Genomic DNA, 19,873 nt, shown 5'->3' with positions numbered 1-19,873 from the left:
ATTTTAGAGGTGCAGCCTCCAATATTGTCTCACAACACTATATGCTTGCACCCCTCAAGCAAGGATGCTCAGCATTGTATGAAAGATATCTATAAAAATGTTGTGCAACTCTGTGTGAAAATTATTCTCAACAATGATGAACGATATTACATATAGGCAACTATAAATATACGGTAGTGGAATTGCAATTGACTGCGGCTACACATGTGATATGAATTTACAGAATAATATGCAACTGTGAATGGAACGAATTTATAGAATAATATGCAACTGTGAATGGGATGAATTTGCAAAACAATAAGAGGATTGAGAATAAGATATGAAACTGTGATTGTTGGCATGAAGAAACAATAGCATATAAGAACTTGTCTCTTTAATAGCATGCTCGATTATAAGCAAGAAGGAAGGTGGCAATATGAGTTACAACAAGTACCATCAGTAACATATATGCAATTTCATATTATTAAAATGGAACTGAGAAATATTAAGGCCCGCTAAAGATTATAAGGAACATGGCCACACATTATATAATATTAAACCATTGCCAAGGTTGGAAAAAACATAATGATAATAGCTTCATCCTCCTTATGTTTTTGTTGATGAAATAGGATCGATTAATCTATTCTGTAACTTATAATAGCACTTCTAGATATTTATGTGTTTTTCAAGTTACTATACGAATGAATATATATGTGATATAAAGAGGCATGTGATACTAGACATGTCTCTTTAATATATTAACTTATATTAGTTATAATTATAACACAATTAATACATCCTCAATATATCATAATGATTATATAATAAGATATATATATATATATATATCACTCTTAATATAAGTTAATTATTCCATATATAATATTTGTCATATATTATATATCTCATATATATAATATAATTTATCTGATAGAATTATAACAATAACAGTTTTAATATAAGGACATCATTGTACCTGCATATAGTCATATATGCACATACACATACACATAAACATATACATGCATAAATCCTAAACATACATATCTTGTGTATACGTCAATTTTAAAGTAGGCGAATACGTTCTTGTATATCTTAATTGATTTACGGATATATACATATATATGTACATGTATGAGCATCGTTATATAAAGACATGTCTGACACAACAAAAAGCTCTTAGAATTTCCCAATTTATAAACATAACAATTTTGTTCATAGTTTGTTCAAGCTGAAGGGAATACTTTTATTGTCATATTAAATATGTTGACCCAATTAGCTCATGGTGATCACTTGGTTTAGCCTTGCTTGCCTAGTCCATTTTCCATTGGTCATGGTGATTTAGGACTCATACCTGTTAACTCAATGGCAAGTGGTCCATACCCAATTCCCTCTCTAGCAATGTTTCCCCCCCTCTTCGTCACGTTCCTATAAAAGAAAATTACCATGGTAATAACATATTTCCCAAATCATTTTTGTGATTAAATCAAATACACAGGTCAACTAACCATTTCCAATTCATATGACATCATAACGATTAAATAATATTTCTTATTCCCATGAAATCATAATGAATAACTAATACTTCAATTTCACTTGAAACCATAACAAGTAACTGATTTTTAACCAATCAATTCATGTTGGCATGAAGTCTCAAAAGCTATTAAGAATATTTTAAAATTGAGCAAAATAGAGGATGTAACATACCCTCACCCTTGTGTTTCATCGTCCTCGGTGAAATTAGCAATTCAAAGCACTAAAAAGTTTATAGGAACACCACCTAAATATCGATCCATGGCATACCATAAACCAATTCAAATATCAAATAATATATCAAATCAAATATTTCCTTCCAGAATGATTTTCCAAATTTAAATTGCATACAATTTTAAAATCACATGATAGTTATGCTTATGTACCATACCTTGGTATTACATGGATTTGACTCCACTAGTAGATACTTCATATCCATATCAAGTGTTAACATTTTTAATCACATCTTGGTCACAAATTGAAAAAAAAAAAGTTATACATACCATCTAACATAGGGTTCTCACCGGTAACCAGATCATCTAGGCATGCTTGCCAATCACTTGTAAAGAATAGGGAATCCAATTTTCCCATTCATGTGACCTAGGCCCTCATGCCCATCTTGTCTCAATAATATTTCAATAGAAATTTTTAAGTCGTTTCTTGATAGAAACATATTCCAGCTCTAAAACACTATAACTCCTTCAAGTATATTTATAGACCCAGTTGCATCTTTACTTCATTGTTGCGATGGATACTCTCATAAAGTTCACTTGCCCTAACAGCCTCATGGCATCCGACACTCCAATCACCATGGGTAGAATTAGGCAACTTGTCCCAGTTAGGAATAAAATCATTTGGAGGGCAGTTTTGTGGGTCATTGGTGTTCAATACATCAATTGCCCAAATTGATTCAAGTCCAACACTGACATGGTGGCTATGTTCATTTCCATACCTAGGCATGTCTATGCGGATGGTAATCTTACAGCTAAAATGTGTAGGAATCTCTTTGATGAAGAACTCCTAGGGGTTTTGGACAGGCTTATGCTAAACATTACAAATGATTTTTTCCATTCCCCTGGCTTCTAATTATAATATTCTCTACATTAGGTGGGAACCCGTGCCCACTTACCCTATTATCTTCACTGAGGACCCAGCGTTTTTTTGGGAAGACAAGCCAATCTTTGAGCCGAACTTCTGCTTCCTTCTATACTTCTACGCTATCCTAGACCCATTAAAGGGCGACTGGCAAGAGATCTATCTTGAGGAGGAAGGGTTGCGGCATGAAAGGCCTTTGCATGTGGCTATAGAAGACCTTTGTGACACATTTTGAGAATAGGGAGGCCTTGTTCAACTTGTTATTTTGTTATGGACATTTTATGTGGTTTAAAAAAACCTAAGTGCCGATTTCGAAGCAGATCTATAAGCGGATATCGGGTGCGGATATTTTTGGGGGGATGCAAATGCGTGTGTGTATGCAATGAAATGAAAGAAATATACAAAATTAAAACATTTGATAGCTTGTAACTTCACCAATACATACTCAAATACTCAATAAGATTAAAAAATATAAACCATATCAATGATATGAATATCATACGCGTCTATGTTCATAATTTCAGCAAAGCACAACTCTAAAATCAAAACATAGTTCATCGTTCAATGTTTGTCATTCTAAATCCGTATCATATGGATTCACAAAGAACTCATCATCATTTCTTGGTTCCATCTCCTCCAACTGCTACAAGTTCACGATCATTTGAACTCAAAACAGTTCCACTTGTGGTAGATACACTGTGTCAAGATGTTATCAGCATCATCATCTATGATTGTGGGATGTAGAACTATTTCTTTCCAATATGGTCATCTCACCAAATTGAAAGCAAGACCATTGGCATAGAGACATCATGAAATAGCTTTATCAACAAGCTCTCTTGCCTCTCTTGTCTCATCAACTTTAAAAGTTTCAGAAAAAACTATCAACATCAAGCATATAAGTGCAAAAAAATGATAGAAAACTACTTAAATAGATTGCTAAACTTCTTGCTTTACTTTTTTTTTTCAAAAATAAAATTTAAAAAACTTGAAATTAAATAAATTTAAATCAAAAAAAAAAAAAAACTATGAATATCACGCATACAAGTAAAAAACAATGATACAAAACCATTCATATAGATACCTAAACTTGGTTCTTTATTTCTTTCAAAAACACTATTTGAAAAAAAACTTCAAAATTTTCTTCAAAAACTTGAAAAAATTCATCAAAATCTCTAAAACAATTATTAAACACTCAAGAATGATATCAAATGCTTACCTCCAAGGTTAAAACTCCTTTGTTGAAGCTAACTCTTGCCCTACGATTGATCCTCTTCGAAAATAATCAATTGTCTTCAAAATGCCTAAATGGAAGCAAAATAAGAAGAGTAAACCCAACTAAAAACAAAATGGAGATTGAATACTTGGAAGGCCTCCATTAGGGCCATTTTAGGGTTTGGCCAAAAATATGTATTACAATGTTCAACAAATGCTCGTCTTAATGTTTTTTTAAGTGAAAATCGTGTTGTTTTTATGGTTTTCTAGGCGTTAACGCTTGCATCCACACACATCCGGTTTCCTGTGGGTGGCATTCGAGTGGCATCCACAAGGCTTCCGTCTGTATCTACGCTTTCGTAGTATCCGCTTCTGGCTCCATGAATTTCCTACAAGTATCAGTATCTGAGAAAAAACATATAAAATGAACATATGAACAGCTATGGTTTTTGTTTTTATAGTTTCTCTAAGTTATAGTAATCTTAGGAGGAAGTTGTCACTGTAACAAGTTATTTGACTTTAACAGACTCAACAAACAATATGGTTAAGAGTATTTTGATCTTAATGATACATAGGATAAATTCTACTGCTAATTCACATAATCTTCTTTTAAGAGATAATTGATACTACAGATACGTTTTCAAAATTCAAGGTTTCGAGTTTCTTGTCTTATGGTTTATTCTGTGGCTAACTAGAAGCTCCTTTACAAGTGGGATGTTCCTCTTGTTTCTTATTAGGGATTTTTATTCATCTTTTAGTGGCAGATTTTTTGGGTTCGCTGGGATGAAATTAGATGCCCTCTTAATTAGTGGTGGCTATTGAAAAGCTCTCCCTTTCTGACAGGAGGATTCTTAATTTATATACTGGTTTAAATTAACAATTTTACTTGTAGAATGTTAGTTTCCTAAAGCCTACAATAAAAGTATAAGTTATTCTATGTTGTTCATGGAAAGTGGTGTATGTAGAATTTATCTACTGGGCTCTTGGACAAAGCTTTGAGATTCAATACGAATAAGATCTAGTGGTTTTTTTGATCATTATAGTATTTTCAACTCCTCTAATTGGGTAGATGGTTTGCTGGTAGTTGGTATCTTTATACGTTTATTGTTTATTGGGTTTCCATTGAGTTTTCTTTTATAGACCCAATTAGATTGGTATAATAAGAAGCTTCGTTTCTTACAGCTATTCGAGCCATCTTTTATGGCTTCTTACACTTTCGTCTGGTCTCTCAGCCTCTTTCTAAAGTCTCTTTGTCTCTATGATGGCTAAGAAGCAACAATTGAAATAATGAGGTAATAAAAGGAGGTCCTCATTTGCTAACAAATAGAGGTTCTCTTGCACCATTCGAGCCCAAAGCTTATTAGCATGTCATTTGTAGTTGAAGCAGTGTATGTTTCTCTAATCTGCATATTGAGCACTAACCTTCTAATAAATTGCCGAAGAGTTTGAGCTCAACTTTCTCATGGTCCCAGTTGCTTCACCTTTATCCAAAGGACTGATCTAGAATAGTATTCTTTGAAGATAAAGTAATACTTTCGAAAGGTTTTTGCCCATAACACCAAGGCTTAATCTTGCAATTTCAAATCTGAAAAGCTCAGTTGTAAACTTTAATGCTTTATATTATCAATTTGTAAAAGAAGGTATGCCTTCTTCAAGTCCCTTTTTGCGCACATATACGTATACAGGACTTTAGTCTCGGGCTACACCAAGGGTTTTTTTAACTTGTTCTTTTTCCCCTAGTTCCTACACTTGAACAAGGATTTTGGAAATATTTTTTATATTAATAAAGTACAGGCACTTGCCTTTTATTGATCAAAAAAAAGTCTTTCATCTAAATATCATTGAGAAATCAATATAATACAAGTGTGCTAAATATAAACATATGCATCACATTACATCATGATAATTCATTACCATACAGAATCAATACAGCATGTGTATTATACATCTATAACGATGCATCCAAAAGTATAACCATAATACACTATGGAAGATCATATCACATCCATTCAAGACCATCGAGGTCATAATTTACATGGTAACACACTATCTTCATCACAATCACCTAAGCAATCGGACTACACATCGACATGCATATCCTGAGATGGGAGTGTGGCCCTGACACTTGTATGTTTTATCCACAAAATGTTCCAATTGTGGCTCAAACCCCAAATCCGATCTTTCCACCACACTTTACATTTCCTTGGGAATCTTCATATAGAAATGACTACCATAGGGTGGTTAGCTTCCCTGGCTTATCCACAATCAAGTTCATAATAATGTGCTTTGCTAAGAAATTGGTCTCATGCAATGTGTTATGAATAATCAGCCATGTGTTAGTAATATCTTAAAATGGTTCATTGAGATGTATTTTCCACAAATTTCATCTTTGCATGAAGATCCATAAAATGCTTCTAGGAGCATCAGCTCACATCCTGTATCTTGTTCAATATTTAATTATTTTACATAATGTATTTCCAATGTATGCACCTATATGCATCTAATTTAGTTTGATCATTTTATAACAATTAGGACATATGTAAAATAATATCTCATTGCATAATCTTAGCTACCATTTCATATGAACATGAATGTAATTGCATAAAGTATAATGAAGAAGCTGAGATAAACATGCAACTGAAAGAAATAACTCATTCCTTACAAGGTTTTGATCACACCACATCAAGAGAAGTAGAAACTGGCATGTACTGTGCAAGTCTACGCATTTGGAACTAGTGTAATCCCCACTCATTCTCTACTGAGAATGGCCCTACCCATATGGAATAAGGCACATGTACACCATCTTATCTTGCCAACTGAGCATCTTGGTGTTAGAGTTGTCAACTACACAGCCGGCTAGATTGTGGGTAACTCCCAACAGTCCATCCATTCAATTATGAGTTATCGTCACCTCTAGTGATCATAGCAGCACCATTTGCCACTAAACCTACCCTGGCCAGGGATTTCCATAGGATATTATGTGCCTGATTATCAACCGCTCAACTTGATAGAATTACTAGATTTCAATTATGTTATTTTTCATAATTTTGATTCATTTTCCTAATTTTGCAAGTTTATCCATCTATCCAATTCATATGGACTACACTCATCTCAACCCTTCTTGGTTATCCTCGATGATCTCTAGTGTGATTTTTCCAACTTACTTTATAAAATATTCCGTTATGTAAAGTAAGTCAAATGTAGCTCTTTAAGGAAATCGGACACCCTATTCCTACGCATCTTGTCTATTTCTTCCCTTAGGCTTATCCTGCCCTTTACAAGATTCATGATAAATCATTTGTGGCTTACTTTCTTTAGCATTACAAATTTTAATAAGTTGAGTTCTCATATTTGTTCTCTTGACAAGAGTCCACCTAACTCTCTCTTTCTTGATCCGGAGCAAGGCATGAGCTAGAGTCTCATCATCTTTAGGTTTAGGAGCAATCATATTTTGGCATGTTTTTAATCAAAAAGAAGAATACAGGATAGCGGGGTTTCTTTCAACAAGTAAATTGGGTTTTTCCATCCTGCCTCAGTTAACATTACATTTTTAGTTTCTTGGAAAATAATGATGAGCCCAAGGTTCAATGTCGAACCCAAAGCTCTGATACCATACTTAACGTCCCGTTTTTCCAGCCTAAACTAACAACTATCATATCATTGAACATAGCTACTTTTTCATATTTATGAGAATGAGAATGCAGTTACAACAGCTACTTAGATGTTCATATGAAAGAGTTTAACGAATATAGCTGATTGAAGAAGCATTCAATCAACAAGTGCAATATATATATTTGCCATCATAACTATCTGTTACTGTAACAAACTAATTTTCATAACAATTTAAATATAAATAAAAGATACATTACTTTTCGTAATCATATGAAAGACAATTATAACAACTACTTCACATATTCAAATGAAAGGAATCAATAGTTATAACAAATTAATTGAATCCTAGTCAGTTGAAAAGAGAGTAACTACTTTAACCATACTAACCGACTAAACATATCTTCAACTAACCTTGCCAAAACATAAAAGTAAAATACCAATTAAAAGAAGATAACTTGAATGTAGATCATATCTCTATCTTGTAAAGTCCTAGCATATGGTGTAGAGGAGAGAACTGCCAAAAGTTTAACCTCCCAATTGTGACCTTTAAGCATCCCCACACAATCTCAATTGAAAAAGGCCCTCCCTAAACTGGAATTAAGCTTGGGACATCATTGTCCTAACACTGAGCATCCTAGTGTAGAGTGTCAGCTACAAAACCAAGTAGGCTATGGATACCTTCCATCAACCTATCTACCAATTGCTACCAACCCCAACCTCTAGTGATCACAGCAGCAAGCAAGTCACTATCATATCTTGGCAAAGGATTTGTGTGGGTACTATGAATCCGATCACCCACCGCTCGACTTGACAAACAAGACCTATACTTTGGACTACCATGAGCTAACTCAATTCGTTAGATTGCTTATATTTATTATTTATTTATTAATTATTGATTTCTTTCTCTTATCATGCAGGGATAACCCGTTGTTCATTGATCATCAGCCCGCACCATTCATCTCGACCTTGTTGGTCATCCTTGATGAATCTCACAGTGGTTGTCTAAACATTATATAATCATAGCATAATACAATCTGCCCTAGACTGAGCTTTTGGCTTAAAATTAATACAAAAGATTCATGATGCTTTATATTTGTTTTTCTTGACTTTTCCTTTGAGTGTTGTCTCTTATCTTATTCGCATTTAGAAGATGCCCCTGTATAAGCATTGCACTAGTTGGATCTCTTTCCAAGTTAAACAAAGTTCTTTTGAGAAAACCAATTCTGAATGTAACAGATTCTAGACACTCTTAAGCATGTTTGCACAACCAGACATGAGTAAATAAAAGACACTACATTTGGAGCTAGACTCTATCTATATTATCATTGCTTTCTTTCAATTATCAAGCTAAGATTTCTAAGCCTCTTATAACAATTGTAAAAAAATAGAAATAAAAATGCATGACCTGATAAATATTATCGCTTCTTTGTATTTTCAGAACAGACCCCTAGCAATTGATGGTAAGTGCGAAGCAAGGGTTGCAATCGCAAATTGAGGATTTAAAAGGTGTAGCCTCCAATATTGTCTCACAGCACTATATGCTTGTGCTCCAGCAATGACACTGGGCACTGTATGAAAGATATCTGCAAAAATGTTGCACATTTCTGCATGGAAAGTATTCTCAACAATGATGTGTAATATTCCAGAGAAGCAGTTATAAATATACCCTAATGGAATTGCAATTGACTGCGACTATGACTGCAAATGTGATATGGAGTGAATTTGCATAATAGTATGTGACAGTAATGGAATCAATTTATAGAACAATATGCGACTGTGAATGGAACGAATTTGTAAAACAATGTGGACTGAGAATAAGATATGAAATTGTGATTGTTGGCATGAAGAAACCATCGCATGTAAGAACATGTATCTTTGATAGCATGCTTGGTTACGAGCAGGAAGGAACAAGATGGCAAAATGAGTTATAACAAGAAACATCGGTAACATATATGCAATTTCATATTATTAAAATTGCCACATAGAAATATTAAGGCCCGCTGAAGATTATAAGGAAAATGGTTGCACGTAATATAAGATTAAACCATTGCCAAGGTTGGAAAAAAAATAATAGCTTCATCCTCCTAATTTTAATATAAGGACATCATTGTACCTACCTATACTCATATATGCACATACACATACACATATACATGCGTAAATCCTGAACATACGTATCTTGTGTATACATCAATTTTAAAGTAGGCACATATGTTCATGTATATCTTAATTGATTTACAAATATATACATATATATGTATGTACATCTATAAGCATATAGGTATCATGGTGTCATTATATTAAGACATGCCTGACACAACAGAAAGCTTTGCGAATTTCCCAATTTATAAAGGTAACAATTTTGTTCTTAGTTCGTTCAAGCTAAGTGAATATTTTTATTGTCATATTAAATATGTTGACCCCATTAGCTCATGGTGATCACTTGGTATACCCTTGCTTGCCTAGTCTATCTGCAATATCCGATATACTATGAACAACATACTGCAGTTTACCGATTATTTATTAGTGTTGAGCTTCATTTACTTCTTTTGACTCATCCTCCTCAGGGAATTTGCAGCTTGTGACCTTAGGTGTTCACACTGGTCTTGAATCTTCCATGCCATAAAAATTCAGTATCTCTTTGCCATACTTGAATTGACTGACATATATCCCATTCTTCATTTGGTGTACTTGAAAACCAATGAAGGATTTGATTTCACCTATCATTGACATTTCAAATTCCTTTCTTTGTCTCTTCTACAAATGACCTGCTCAACGCTTCATTTCCTCCAAATATTATGTCATCAACAAAAATTTCAGCAATTAATATCCTATCCTCACTTTCAATTTTAGATATGCATTGCTATTATCACTGGTTCCACCTGTTCAATATAAATAAACTGAAAAAAGATGCTAAAGAAAGAAAGTAATTGAAAGCTAGCAAAGATCAAATCACACCATATCAACCGACATAGAATCCATTCCCATCTATACAAAGTCTTGGCAGTTGTTGGAGAGAAGAAGCGGTGTCAAAGGCTTAACCTCCCCACCATGGACCTAGTGTAATCCCCACTCGTTCTCAACTGAGAATGGCCCTACCCTACGGGGGATAAGGAATGTTACACCATCTCATCCTACCACCTAAGCATCCTAGTGTTAGAGTTGTCAATTGCATAGCCGGCTAGTTGTCAACTACATATCCACCTAGTCTGTAAAACCCTGCAACAGACTATCCACCTGACTATGAGTTATCCTTACCTCTGGTAATCATAGCAACATCATTCACCATTAATCCTACCCTGGCCAAGGATTTCAATGACACTATGTGCCTGATCACAACCGCTCTACTTAACAAACCAAGCAATACCCTCTTCCCCACTATGAGCTGACTAAATAATCATTTTTCAGTTTGTAATTCATCTTAGGTTTTGATATATTTCCTTCTTGCTTGTGAGCTTTTCATGTTGTCCATTTAGTATGGACTACACCATTCATCTCTATCATTCTTGGCTATCCCTAATGAATTGTGGTGTTATTTCCAACTTTCATTATGTTAGATAAATGTAACAATGTAACATGTTCCGCCATCATGAAATTTAAAAATGATAGAAAATACAGAGCTATGGTTCCAATGCAGCTACCCTTTCATCCATGACTAGGCTTTCCAATCTCAGAATATATGAAGTTGATGCCTCTGTATTCGGAAGCTAATGGCATATACTCATGGTTCTTCTCATCATATTACTTAAGTATTAGAAAGAATATAAATAATAAAAAATCAGAGATCCAATTTAAGCCCATAGGCTCCTTGTATGACTAATATATAACTCTGATCCAGTTGAACTGGCTTACAATGCTTGACAGGGTCTGATTAGACCAACATGAGAGATTACTGCATCATAATTTAATACTGATTATGCATGGCATAACTTGGGAAACGATTTGATAGAAATCAATCTGACAAGAAGGCTGCAAAATATTTACATATCACTTGTGTTTCTTCTGCTGACCAAGCTACGAGCTCCAATGATACTCAAAGAAAGCACAACCAGCGGACGCTAGCAGCTATTATTAGATTGGCAACAATCAAAGGTTTCTATTAAGGCTTCTTACAGAAGCACCATTCTGTGTATACTGCCTGAGTGAACAAAACAATTATGAAGAGAAAACTGGGTAAAATGCTTGTAGGGATATGAGAGCTAGATACATGCTCGCCTGCCAAACGGACAAAGAGAGTTATGCTTGCATGTAAAATAAAAAGGTGGCAAGGCATGCGTTCGAAATCTTGGCAAGAAAAACATGAAATAATAAAGTGGCCGAAATATTAAATGGAACATAAGAGGCCACTAGACTTTAAGAGATAATTTAATTTGTTTTGATATTTGGTCAACTCTCACACTATTATAGATAATACTCATTATCTAAGTGCACTTGTGTGTGTTTCTTATACATACATATACACATGCGCTACATTTAAGGTATATGTTCACAAGTATGTACATACGCATTAAAGCATATGTATGCACATGTGTTACTTCAAGGTATGCATATACATACATGTGTGTATAATGAAATACATACAAATATACCTAGGCACCATGGTATGCTTTATATCATAATATTTCCAACATCAGATGGTGCAGAACTCCCAAGTTAAATTTAAAGGTATTCATTTTATTTCTCTTATTTGTTCATGTGAAATATAAATATATATTTATCTTTTAATTTAGTGACTTGGTCAGCTCATAGTGGACACTTGGCATTATCTTGTCTGTCCCAGTCTATTTTTCCCTGACCCAAGAGGTTTAGACGAATACCTGATAGCTCAGTGGCAGGTTGGTGCTCGTGTCCTATTCCCTCTCTGCCAATGCTTCCCCCTTCGCCACACTCCAGGAAGGAGGAATAACATGGTGAAAGCATATTTACAAATCATTAAAATACAGTTAAGTTACCATAACAAATAATCATATTAACTAACCATTTCCGGTCCATATAAAATCATGATGGTTATCCAGCGTCTTCTGATTCACATGAATTTACAACGAATAAAGCAATATTTCCAATAGCCAATTAAACTGACCACTTCCAATTCATTTGAAATCATAACTGCTATATAGAACATTTTACATTTAGAAAAAAATAGGGGATGTAACAATTTTGAAAGATTTTTATTACATACAAAAGGAAAAAAATGTCTTGGGGTTCTATGTCAGTATTGTTGTTTTCACTTGATCCATATTAAATCTATCTTATTATTAATTACTTACAGTTGAATAGCAAGTCTTTTCCCTCGGTTGAGTCTCAAAACCATGACCATAGTCACTAGAGATAGTCCCATCAAAATAAAGGAAGATCTCATGGATAAATCAAACAAATGATGGCATTGACTGTGCCACTGCCACCTTTTTTTGGGAGGAATAATAAGAAATAATGCTGTTTCAGACAAAATATAACAGACTGGAGATATTTTTTTAATCCATACAAACACATCCTTTTTCAAATGCTTCTCTTACTTAGTTGCACTATGAAATTAAAAATATTTTGCATAATTGTAAAGCAGGGCTCACTTCAAAATACATCAACACACAATGCTTCTGACATATAACAACTATCTCCAATGCCTTTAAAGAATAATTAATAAAAGAATAATTAATACAATAATGCACCATAGTTCATACAAAGAAAGTTCAATCTATCCAAACGAAGAGGGTGGATAATGCTTCATAATATTAGGTAGCTACAATGTAGAAAATCATAAACAGTGGCTTATGAAATCAAAATACCACGTATTCAAGAAATTTTGATGAGCCTAGTCAAAGATTATGAAACCTTCAGATATAAGGCACGACTTATGAAAACCTTATTTCTTCTTACCAAAAGCATTGGTTTACTCCTTTTCAAGGTAATGTTACACCTTGTTAGCAAGGCTCCTGCAGCCTCAGCAACTCCAAGCCTAACAACTCTAGCCGGGTGAGCACACAACTGATGAACGAGAAGAAAAAGAATACAAGTTATGATGTTCAAGAAGGTCAAAAGCATATAACAGTTAAAGCTAAGCAATAAAACAAACCACCAAAAAATAGCAATTTTAAAGAACGTTTGGCCCTTACAACTGGGAAGGTAGCAGATAGAAGAGAATCTACATGTTGAGCCGTTTGCTCAAGCCACTGCTTATCTCGATACACACCGAATTTAGAACCTGTTTCTCCTGTTCCATTACCCTGAGCTTCACTGATTTTCTGTGTCATTTGTTGTAGATCTTTACCATTTAATGCATTATTTGGTTCTTCCTTTTTTGCTTCAAAATCTTTCATAGCACGAGTCTGGACAGATAAACTTTTAAGTGCTTCCAAGGCTGCATTGCCTGACCTGTACTTGCTTGAGAAATTTCCTAACAGACCCTCACTGTAGGTCTCTTCAGGGCCAATATTTAATTGAGTGTCATTCCTCTCGTCTGCAAGACACAGAACTAGCATGTCAGCCAGACCTTTAACAGCTTGCTCAAGTGCTCCAATACTTCCAGCTGCACCAAAAGTCGGTTGGAAGGAATTTCCCGTTGTAAATTTTGAGACACGTAAGACCTTTGCTAAGCCACTAACAATCCCTGGCAGAAAGAAAGCTAATGCATCTGCATTACCAACCTATAAAACAAGGTAAACATCCAGGAAAGGTGTAAATTCCTCAGAGATGATGAAACTCTTACAGATTTTTGTTGCAGAAGGAAACCAGAATCTTATAAATCTTGCAATGGCATACCTTGAAGATGAGCAATCTAAGGGTTGACAGAGCTTCAGCACGGAGTTTCCCACTTCCTAGATGTCCTCTTTTTGCTTCTGCTTCTGCAATCTTAAAAGATAAAAAATAGTTGTCTTCTAATCTCTAAGTGCTCTTTGTGAAAACAAAATAAACATGACTCATACCCATCACAAGAGGGGCTTTTTATATGAAAAACATGACAGTGTACCTGAAGTAGAAGAGAAAGCAAATGCCCCACTGGTGCCAACATGTCCTCTGACTGCAAAAATGCAACTAGACAATCATCAGAACAAAGTAATTCTGTTTCAAAATGACTTGGGATGGTATCCTTAATTTGAAGCAGCGAATCTAGATCCAAAATAAGGGAAGGTGCTAGAGGAATTGTTTTGCATGTGCATGTTTTGTCCAAACATGGCTTTAGACCAGCTATTACTGCTCTTAAACACCTCACAATCCCAACACGAAATTCCTCAGCAGCCTCGGATGGTGAGAGTAAAGCTCCTGAAGTAAATTTCTTTAACAGCATTGACAGCTGTTGCATTGGAAAAAATATTTTCAGACACCATTCAGAAAAGATGGAAATAAAATACTATTTTTAGCAGCAAAAAGAAATGCAATTTTCATAAATAAGGTCCACATTGAATCATTGACCATAATTTTGGAAGTGAAAAAGAAAACATGGAGAATAGATTAACAGATTAATATATAATTTCATATGCAAATCTCGTAAAAAGAAATACGATTTCTATGGAATAAATTTACAACTTGTATGAAGTTTGAGGGACATTAAGTTTTAAGATATAACAATCAACAGCCCTTGCTCCATTGGTGCTCTACTAAACTTTATGGGCAATGGTAGTAAATGACACAAGAACCACATCACCTCACTTCTGGATGGGCTTTCTTTAACTATGGATTTTATCATCTAACAAAAATTACAAAACTAATAAATATTCCCAGGGATTCGATTGACTCCAGATTAATATTTTCTTACCATGAGAACTCTGTACCAAGAGATCATTGTTCGAGTACTTTGAATTAATTGTCACTGACTACTCTCAAATTTTATCAATTCTTTATTCAGATCTGGTTCCCATTCTACGCATCCATTGAAAATAAACAATGTCATCGTTTCCTATAAAAATTAAAACTTCTATGAAATTCGAGGAACATTAAACATTAAGACGTAACAATCAACAGCTGTTATTCCACTGCTGCTATATTAAACTTGATGGACCTTGGTAGTAAATGACACAAGAACCACATCACCTCACTTCTGGATAGTCTTTCTTTAACCATGCTTTTTTATCATCTAACAAAACTAATTAATATTCCTGCGGACAAGTCTTTTCTTAGCATGAGAACAATGTAGCAAGAGATCCTTTTTAAGCTGAGAGTACACACGTACATGGCCAAATGTTGGGACAGGTCACCTACCCAGTGACTCAGTGATCAAGGGACATGGATGATTCGCAAGATAGGTTGTACTCCTCATGCTATCCAGTGCAAAAAGCCCAGTGCTTTCAACTCCAACAGAATGGCCAAGTGTTGTATACAACCTTCAATCTGGAGTCCGCCACAATTAAAAGAATAGGAATTCATCAATAAACTATAACTTTGCACCCCATGAAGACAGGAGCTTTTCCACCACTACACAAGTAGACCGTGTTGCCAAGGCCAGGAAAGGTATCACTGCATAGCCTCAATTTTTCCAGAATATAGTTCAGGTGAAGGGTGTGAAATTTCCTATCAATTTTTTTTTCCATCTACTTCCAAAACATTTCTCACAGACAATAAGGGTGCTTCTCACAGGAAAGAAACAAAATTCCTAGCTATAACAACTTTCACAAAATCTTCATGTTGCTTGCCAAAGGTGTCCAACTCCTCTTTTTTCGTTTGTCAATCAGTGTTCCACAAGATTGCTAATTTGCAAATCCTTGCTAGCTGTAACATGCGGTTTTTCATAACAAAACAAAGACGATTTATAAAGAGTTTTTCCCAACAAATTATTGAACAATTAACTGAATTCCTTTTCATAGAACACTATCTGTTTTAACTACCAACGATTAACTGACTTAACCATGTTCAATAGAGATAACTATATCAATGATCAACTAAAACAATGATCAACTGTAATAACCATATTAATGATTAACTGAAAATAACTATATCAACAATCAACTGAAATAACTAAAATAGCGATTAACTGAAATAACTGTATCAATGATCAACTGAAATAACTAAAATAACGATTAACTTAAATTACTAGAATAACAATTAACTATCTTTTCCTACACTACAAAGAAAGTAAATGCTTAACATGAAAAGAGGAAAACATACAAGTATTATCTGGTGAGTCTTTAGTTGGTTGTGCAAGCCTCGACTATCGATAACAGGAGAAGCATTGACTTAGGCTTAACCTCCCAACTTCGGACCATACTTATACCCACACAATCTATTGAATTAAAAAATTATTGTTGGGATCAGGGTTGGGATACTATTAGTCCAGCCACCTCAACATTCCAGTGTTTAGAATGTTCACAGTGCACACAGTTATGGACAGACATGTCTGAATAACGGGCACCACTGACATCAAGTGATCTTAGATGGCAACCATACCTTTAAATGACCTTGGCCAAGGTTTTTCTGATGGTTTCACTGACTCAATCACCATTGCTCGACTTGACAACAGGGGAACAACAATACGGACATGCATGAGCTATTAAGTAAAATTATTTAGATTTAATATATCATATCTAATTTCACTTCCATATCATTGCAGATTCCATCTCACCTTTTCCATGGCTATACAGCCGGTGAGTCCTAGGTGCTCGGAATCTCAAAGCAATCGACTCTTTCTGTTGATTCATGAAAATTATATGCTTCCAACATTTCACAATCTGTGATTTGAGAGATTATATTCTTTAAGGCTTGCAGAAATAAATATCATTCAATTCTAATTTACAATGGCAAAAATAAATCATGATTCCATGTCATGGATACTTTACTATGATTTATGGTAAACAACTCCCTAAAGTTATTTAAGTGTGAATGAGTATAATTTGCAGCTTACTGCTATGGAAATCGAAATGCAATAACAATTGTTAATGGAATTATAGCAATATTTGGAAATGATTAACCACATGACCCGGTATAATTCCATAAATGTCTAGAGTCTTACTAAACGCTTATGTATCAGCTCTTCTTCAATTTGCTCTCGAGGCATAACCACAGTGTGTAAATGCAACCTCAACTTCAGCAAGGAAGGAACAACATACGGCAAACTATAACAAGAATGGCTATGCTATAAAACATAGATGTTTCGAATGAAATTTGCAGAGATTCGAATGGTATTTGCAAAGTATCGGGTGGTAGGTGGAAGCTGGAAATGAGCAAGGAAAAAAGGGTATAAGAAAGGAAGTCGAGAATGTGATATTGTATGTCCTCTGTCTCTCCCGACCTCATGATATATATTAAAGGTTAAAGGACTTTGGCTTTCCAAGAAGCCGTAACATAAAAGAAATGTCTTGGCTTCTTGGACGCCAAGAATGTGTGCCAAGTGTTCAATCAGTTTTAAGCAAGAGAAAAAGAATAAAAGGATGGAAAAGGATTTAAAGGTTATAAAAATCAAAAAATATTATGGTTTATATCTGTCTATGTACACGTAGATATATTGGTGAGGTGTTATTATTTTATTATGAAGAAAATAATATTATGGTGTCACTTTAATTTTATATCTGTGTATGTACATAGGTATATATTATAATAATATGGTGAAAAATCATTCAAAATCCTTTGAGGTACGTATTATATTTTAATTAAATTATTTTATATTTTAAATTGTTTATTTAATAGCTCATGTGGGTCCTTCAGTTGTATCCTGAAGTTCTAATCACTAGGTCCTTACCAAGGTAATTTAAAGTCATGCCTGTCAATCCTGATGACTGGACTAAGCTAGTATCTCATTCCGTTGATCTCGTTTAGCAAAGCTTCCCCCCTTCATCTTCTCCTGCAATCACCCGCGTAATACTTCCACGATAACAACAAGTTCTATAATAATTTTCATATAAACATTTATAAGAATTATTAACCATAATTCCAAAATCAAGCAACTGCTAATCATCACATGGCAAATAATGGATAACGACCATCTTCATTAACAATTAATACAATGAACATAAATAACTACCTACCTCACATGATTATGAAATAAAAATCCGTTCAATCTAACGGCTATGAGCAAATTTAAAATTAGGTCAAAAATTGGTATGTTATCCGTTCAATCTAACGGCTATGAGCAAATTTAAAATTAGGTCAAAAATTGGGATGTAACATACCCTCCCCCTTAAATTTTTCATCGTCTCTGATGAATATCACAACAAAACTTAAACAATATCTATTCAGATTATTTCAAGAAAGCAAAGGTTCAGTTTCTAGCCCTAGAGAAAAGATGAGTGTATTTTTGAAATATTTTGTGATAATCTTCCTAGGTGGCATTATCTTCTACATACTGATCCCACTGGACCTTGCATTGAGTCACCTCTCGATTTCGTACGCGTAGCTTACACACCTCGAGTATTCTGAGTGGTTCTATTTCCACCACCCCTAGTTCTCGCACCTGTAATAGGTTCTAATCAATTATATGATCATGATATATGATCATGATGAGTGATGTGTTTCTTAAGGTATGACACATGGAAGATGTCATGTATCTTTGCAAGGGCTAGTGGTAAGGCAATTCTGTAGGCTATTGGGTTAATAACTTCCAATATTTCAAAGGGTCCCACATACCTTGGGCCTAACTTGGCATTCTTATCAAACTTGATAGTACTCTTCTAAGGTTTTACTCTTAATAGCACATTTTCTCCCACTGAGAATTCCCTAGTTGTCCCTTTTGCATCTACATAACTTTTTTGTCTGTCATTGGCTTCCTTCAATCTCTGACGAATTTGGATTATTTGTTCTTCCATTTCCTTAAGCATTTCAGGCCCCACAATAATTCTATCTTCCAATCGATTCCAACTCATAGGAGTTCTACATTTGCGGCCATATATAGCCTCAAAGGGGGCCATTTTAATGGTGGATTGGTAGGAATTGTTATAAGCAAATTCTACCAAAGGCAAATGCATTTCCCACTGATATTGTCAATCCATACAGTAAACTCTCAAAAAATCTTCTAATACCCAGTTTATTCTTTCTGTTTGACCATCTGTCTCAGGATGATAAGTTGAACTGATATTTAGTTTAGTCTCTAATGCTGAAAATAATGTTTTGCCAAAATCTGGAAGTTATCCTAGCATCCCTATTTGAGATAATTTTCTCTGGAACTCCATGCAATTTGAAATTTTCCTTTATGAATTTATGAGCTATTTCTGGTGCTCCATCAATTAGATTTCCCGATATAAAGTGAGCAATTCTTGTCAATCTATCTACTACTAACTAAAGGGTGTTGTGTCTATTTCGTGTCATAGTTAATCCTTGTACAAAATCCATAGAGATTATCTGCCATTTCCATTCTGGTACCTCATTTGGATGCACAAGACCAGCTGGGTAACGATGTTCTCCTTTTACTTTTTGGCATTTCAGGCATCCTGCCACAAATTTTGTTATCTCCCTTTTCATACCTTTCCAAAAATATAGAGGTTTTATATCTAACAACATTTTAGTTACTCCAAGGTGTCTTGAA

The 19,873-nt window shown here is 34.5% G+C and overlaps 1 protein-coding gene across 6 annotated transcripts in view; it reads right to left on the bottom strand.

Moving 5' to 3' along the window:
* Positions 1-19,873, bottom strand: part of LOC149565304 (uncharacterized) — a 187,644-nt gene that overhangs the window by 106,325 nt on the left and 61,446 nt on the right. For 5 of the 6 annotated variants that reach the window (XM_089818838.1, XM_089818835.1, XM_089818840.1 and 2 more), the window contains 4 exons: positions 14,396-14,719; positions 14,188-14,277; positions 13,542-14,072; positions 13,306-13,413 (listed from right to left, as the gene is read on the bottom strand). In XM_089818838.1, coding sequence (XP_089674964.1) covers positions 13,306-13,413; positions 13,542-14,072; positions 14,188-14,277; positions 14,396-14,719 — 1,053 coding nt within the window. Of the gene's footprint in view, positions 1-13,305; positions 13,414-13,541; positions 14,073-14,187; positions 14,278-14,395; positions 14,720-15,624; positions 15,644-19,873 lie in introns of those variants that run through there. The other variant, XM_089818839.1, reaches the window with a different exon arrangement.

This window comes from Cupressus sempervirens, chromosome 3 (genome assembly GCF_028749045.1).
Source record: "Cupressus sempervirens isolate cs-2001-9-10 chromosome 3, ASM2874904v1, whole genome shotgun sequence".
NCBI lineage: Eukaryota > Viridiplantae > Streptophyta > Pinopsida > Cupressales > Cupressaceae > Cupressus > Cupressus sempervirens.
Note: the sequence above shows the minus strand (reverse complement) of the source record. Positions and strands in the feature narration are given on the sequence as shown.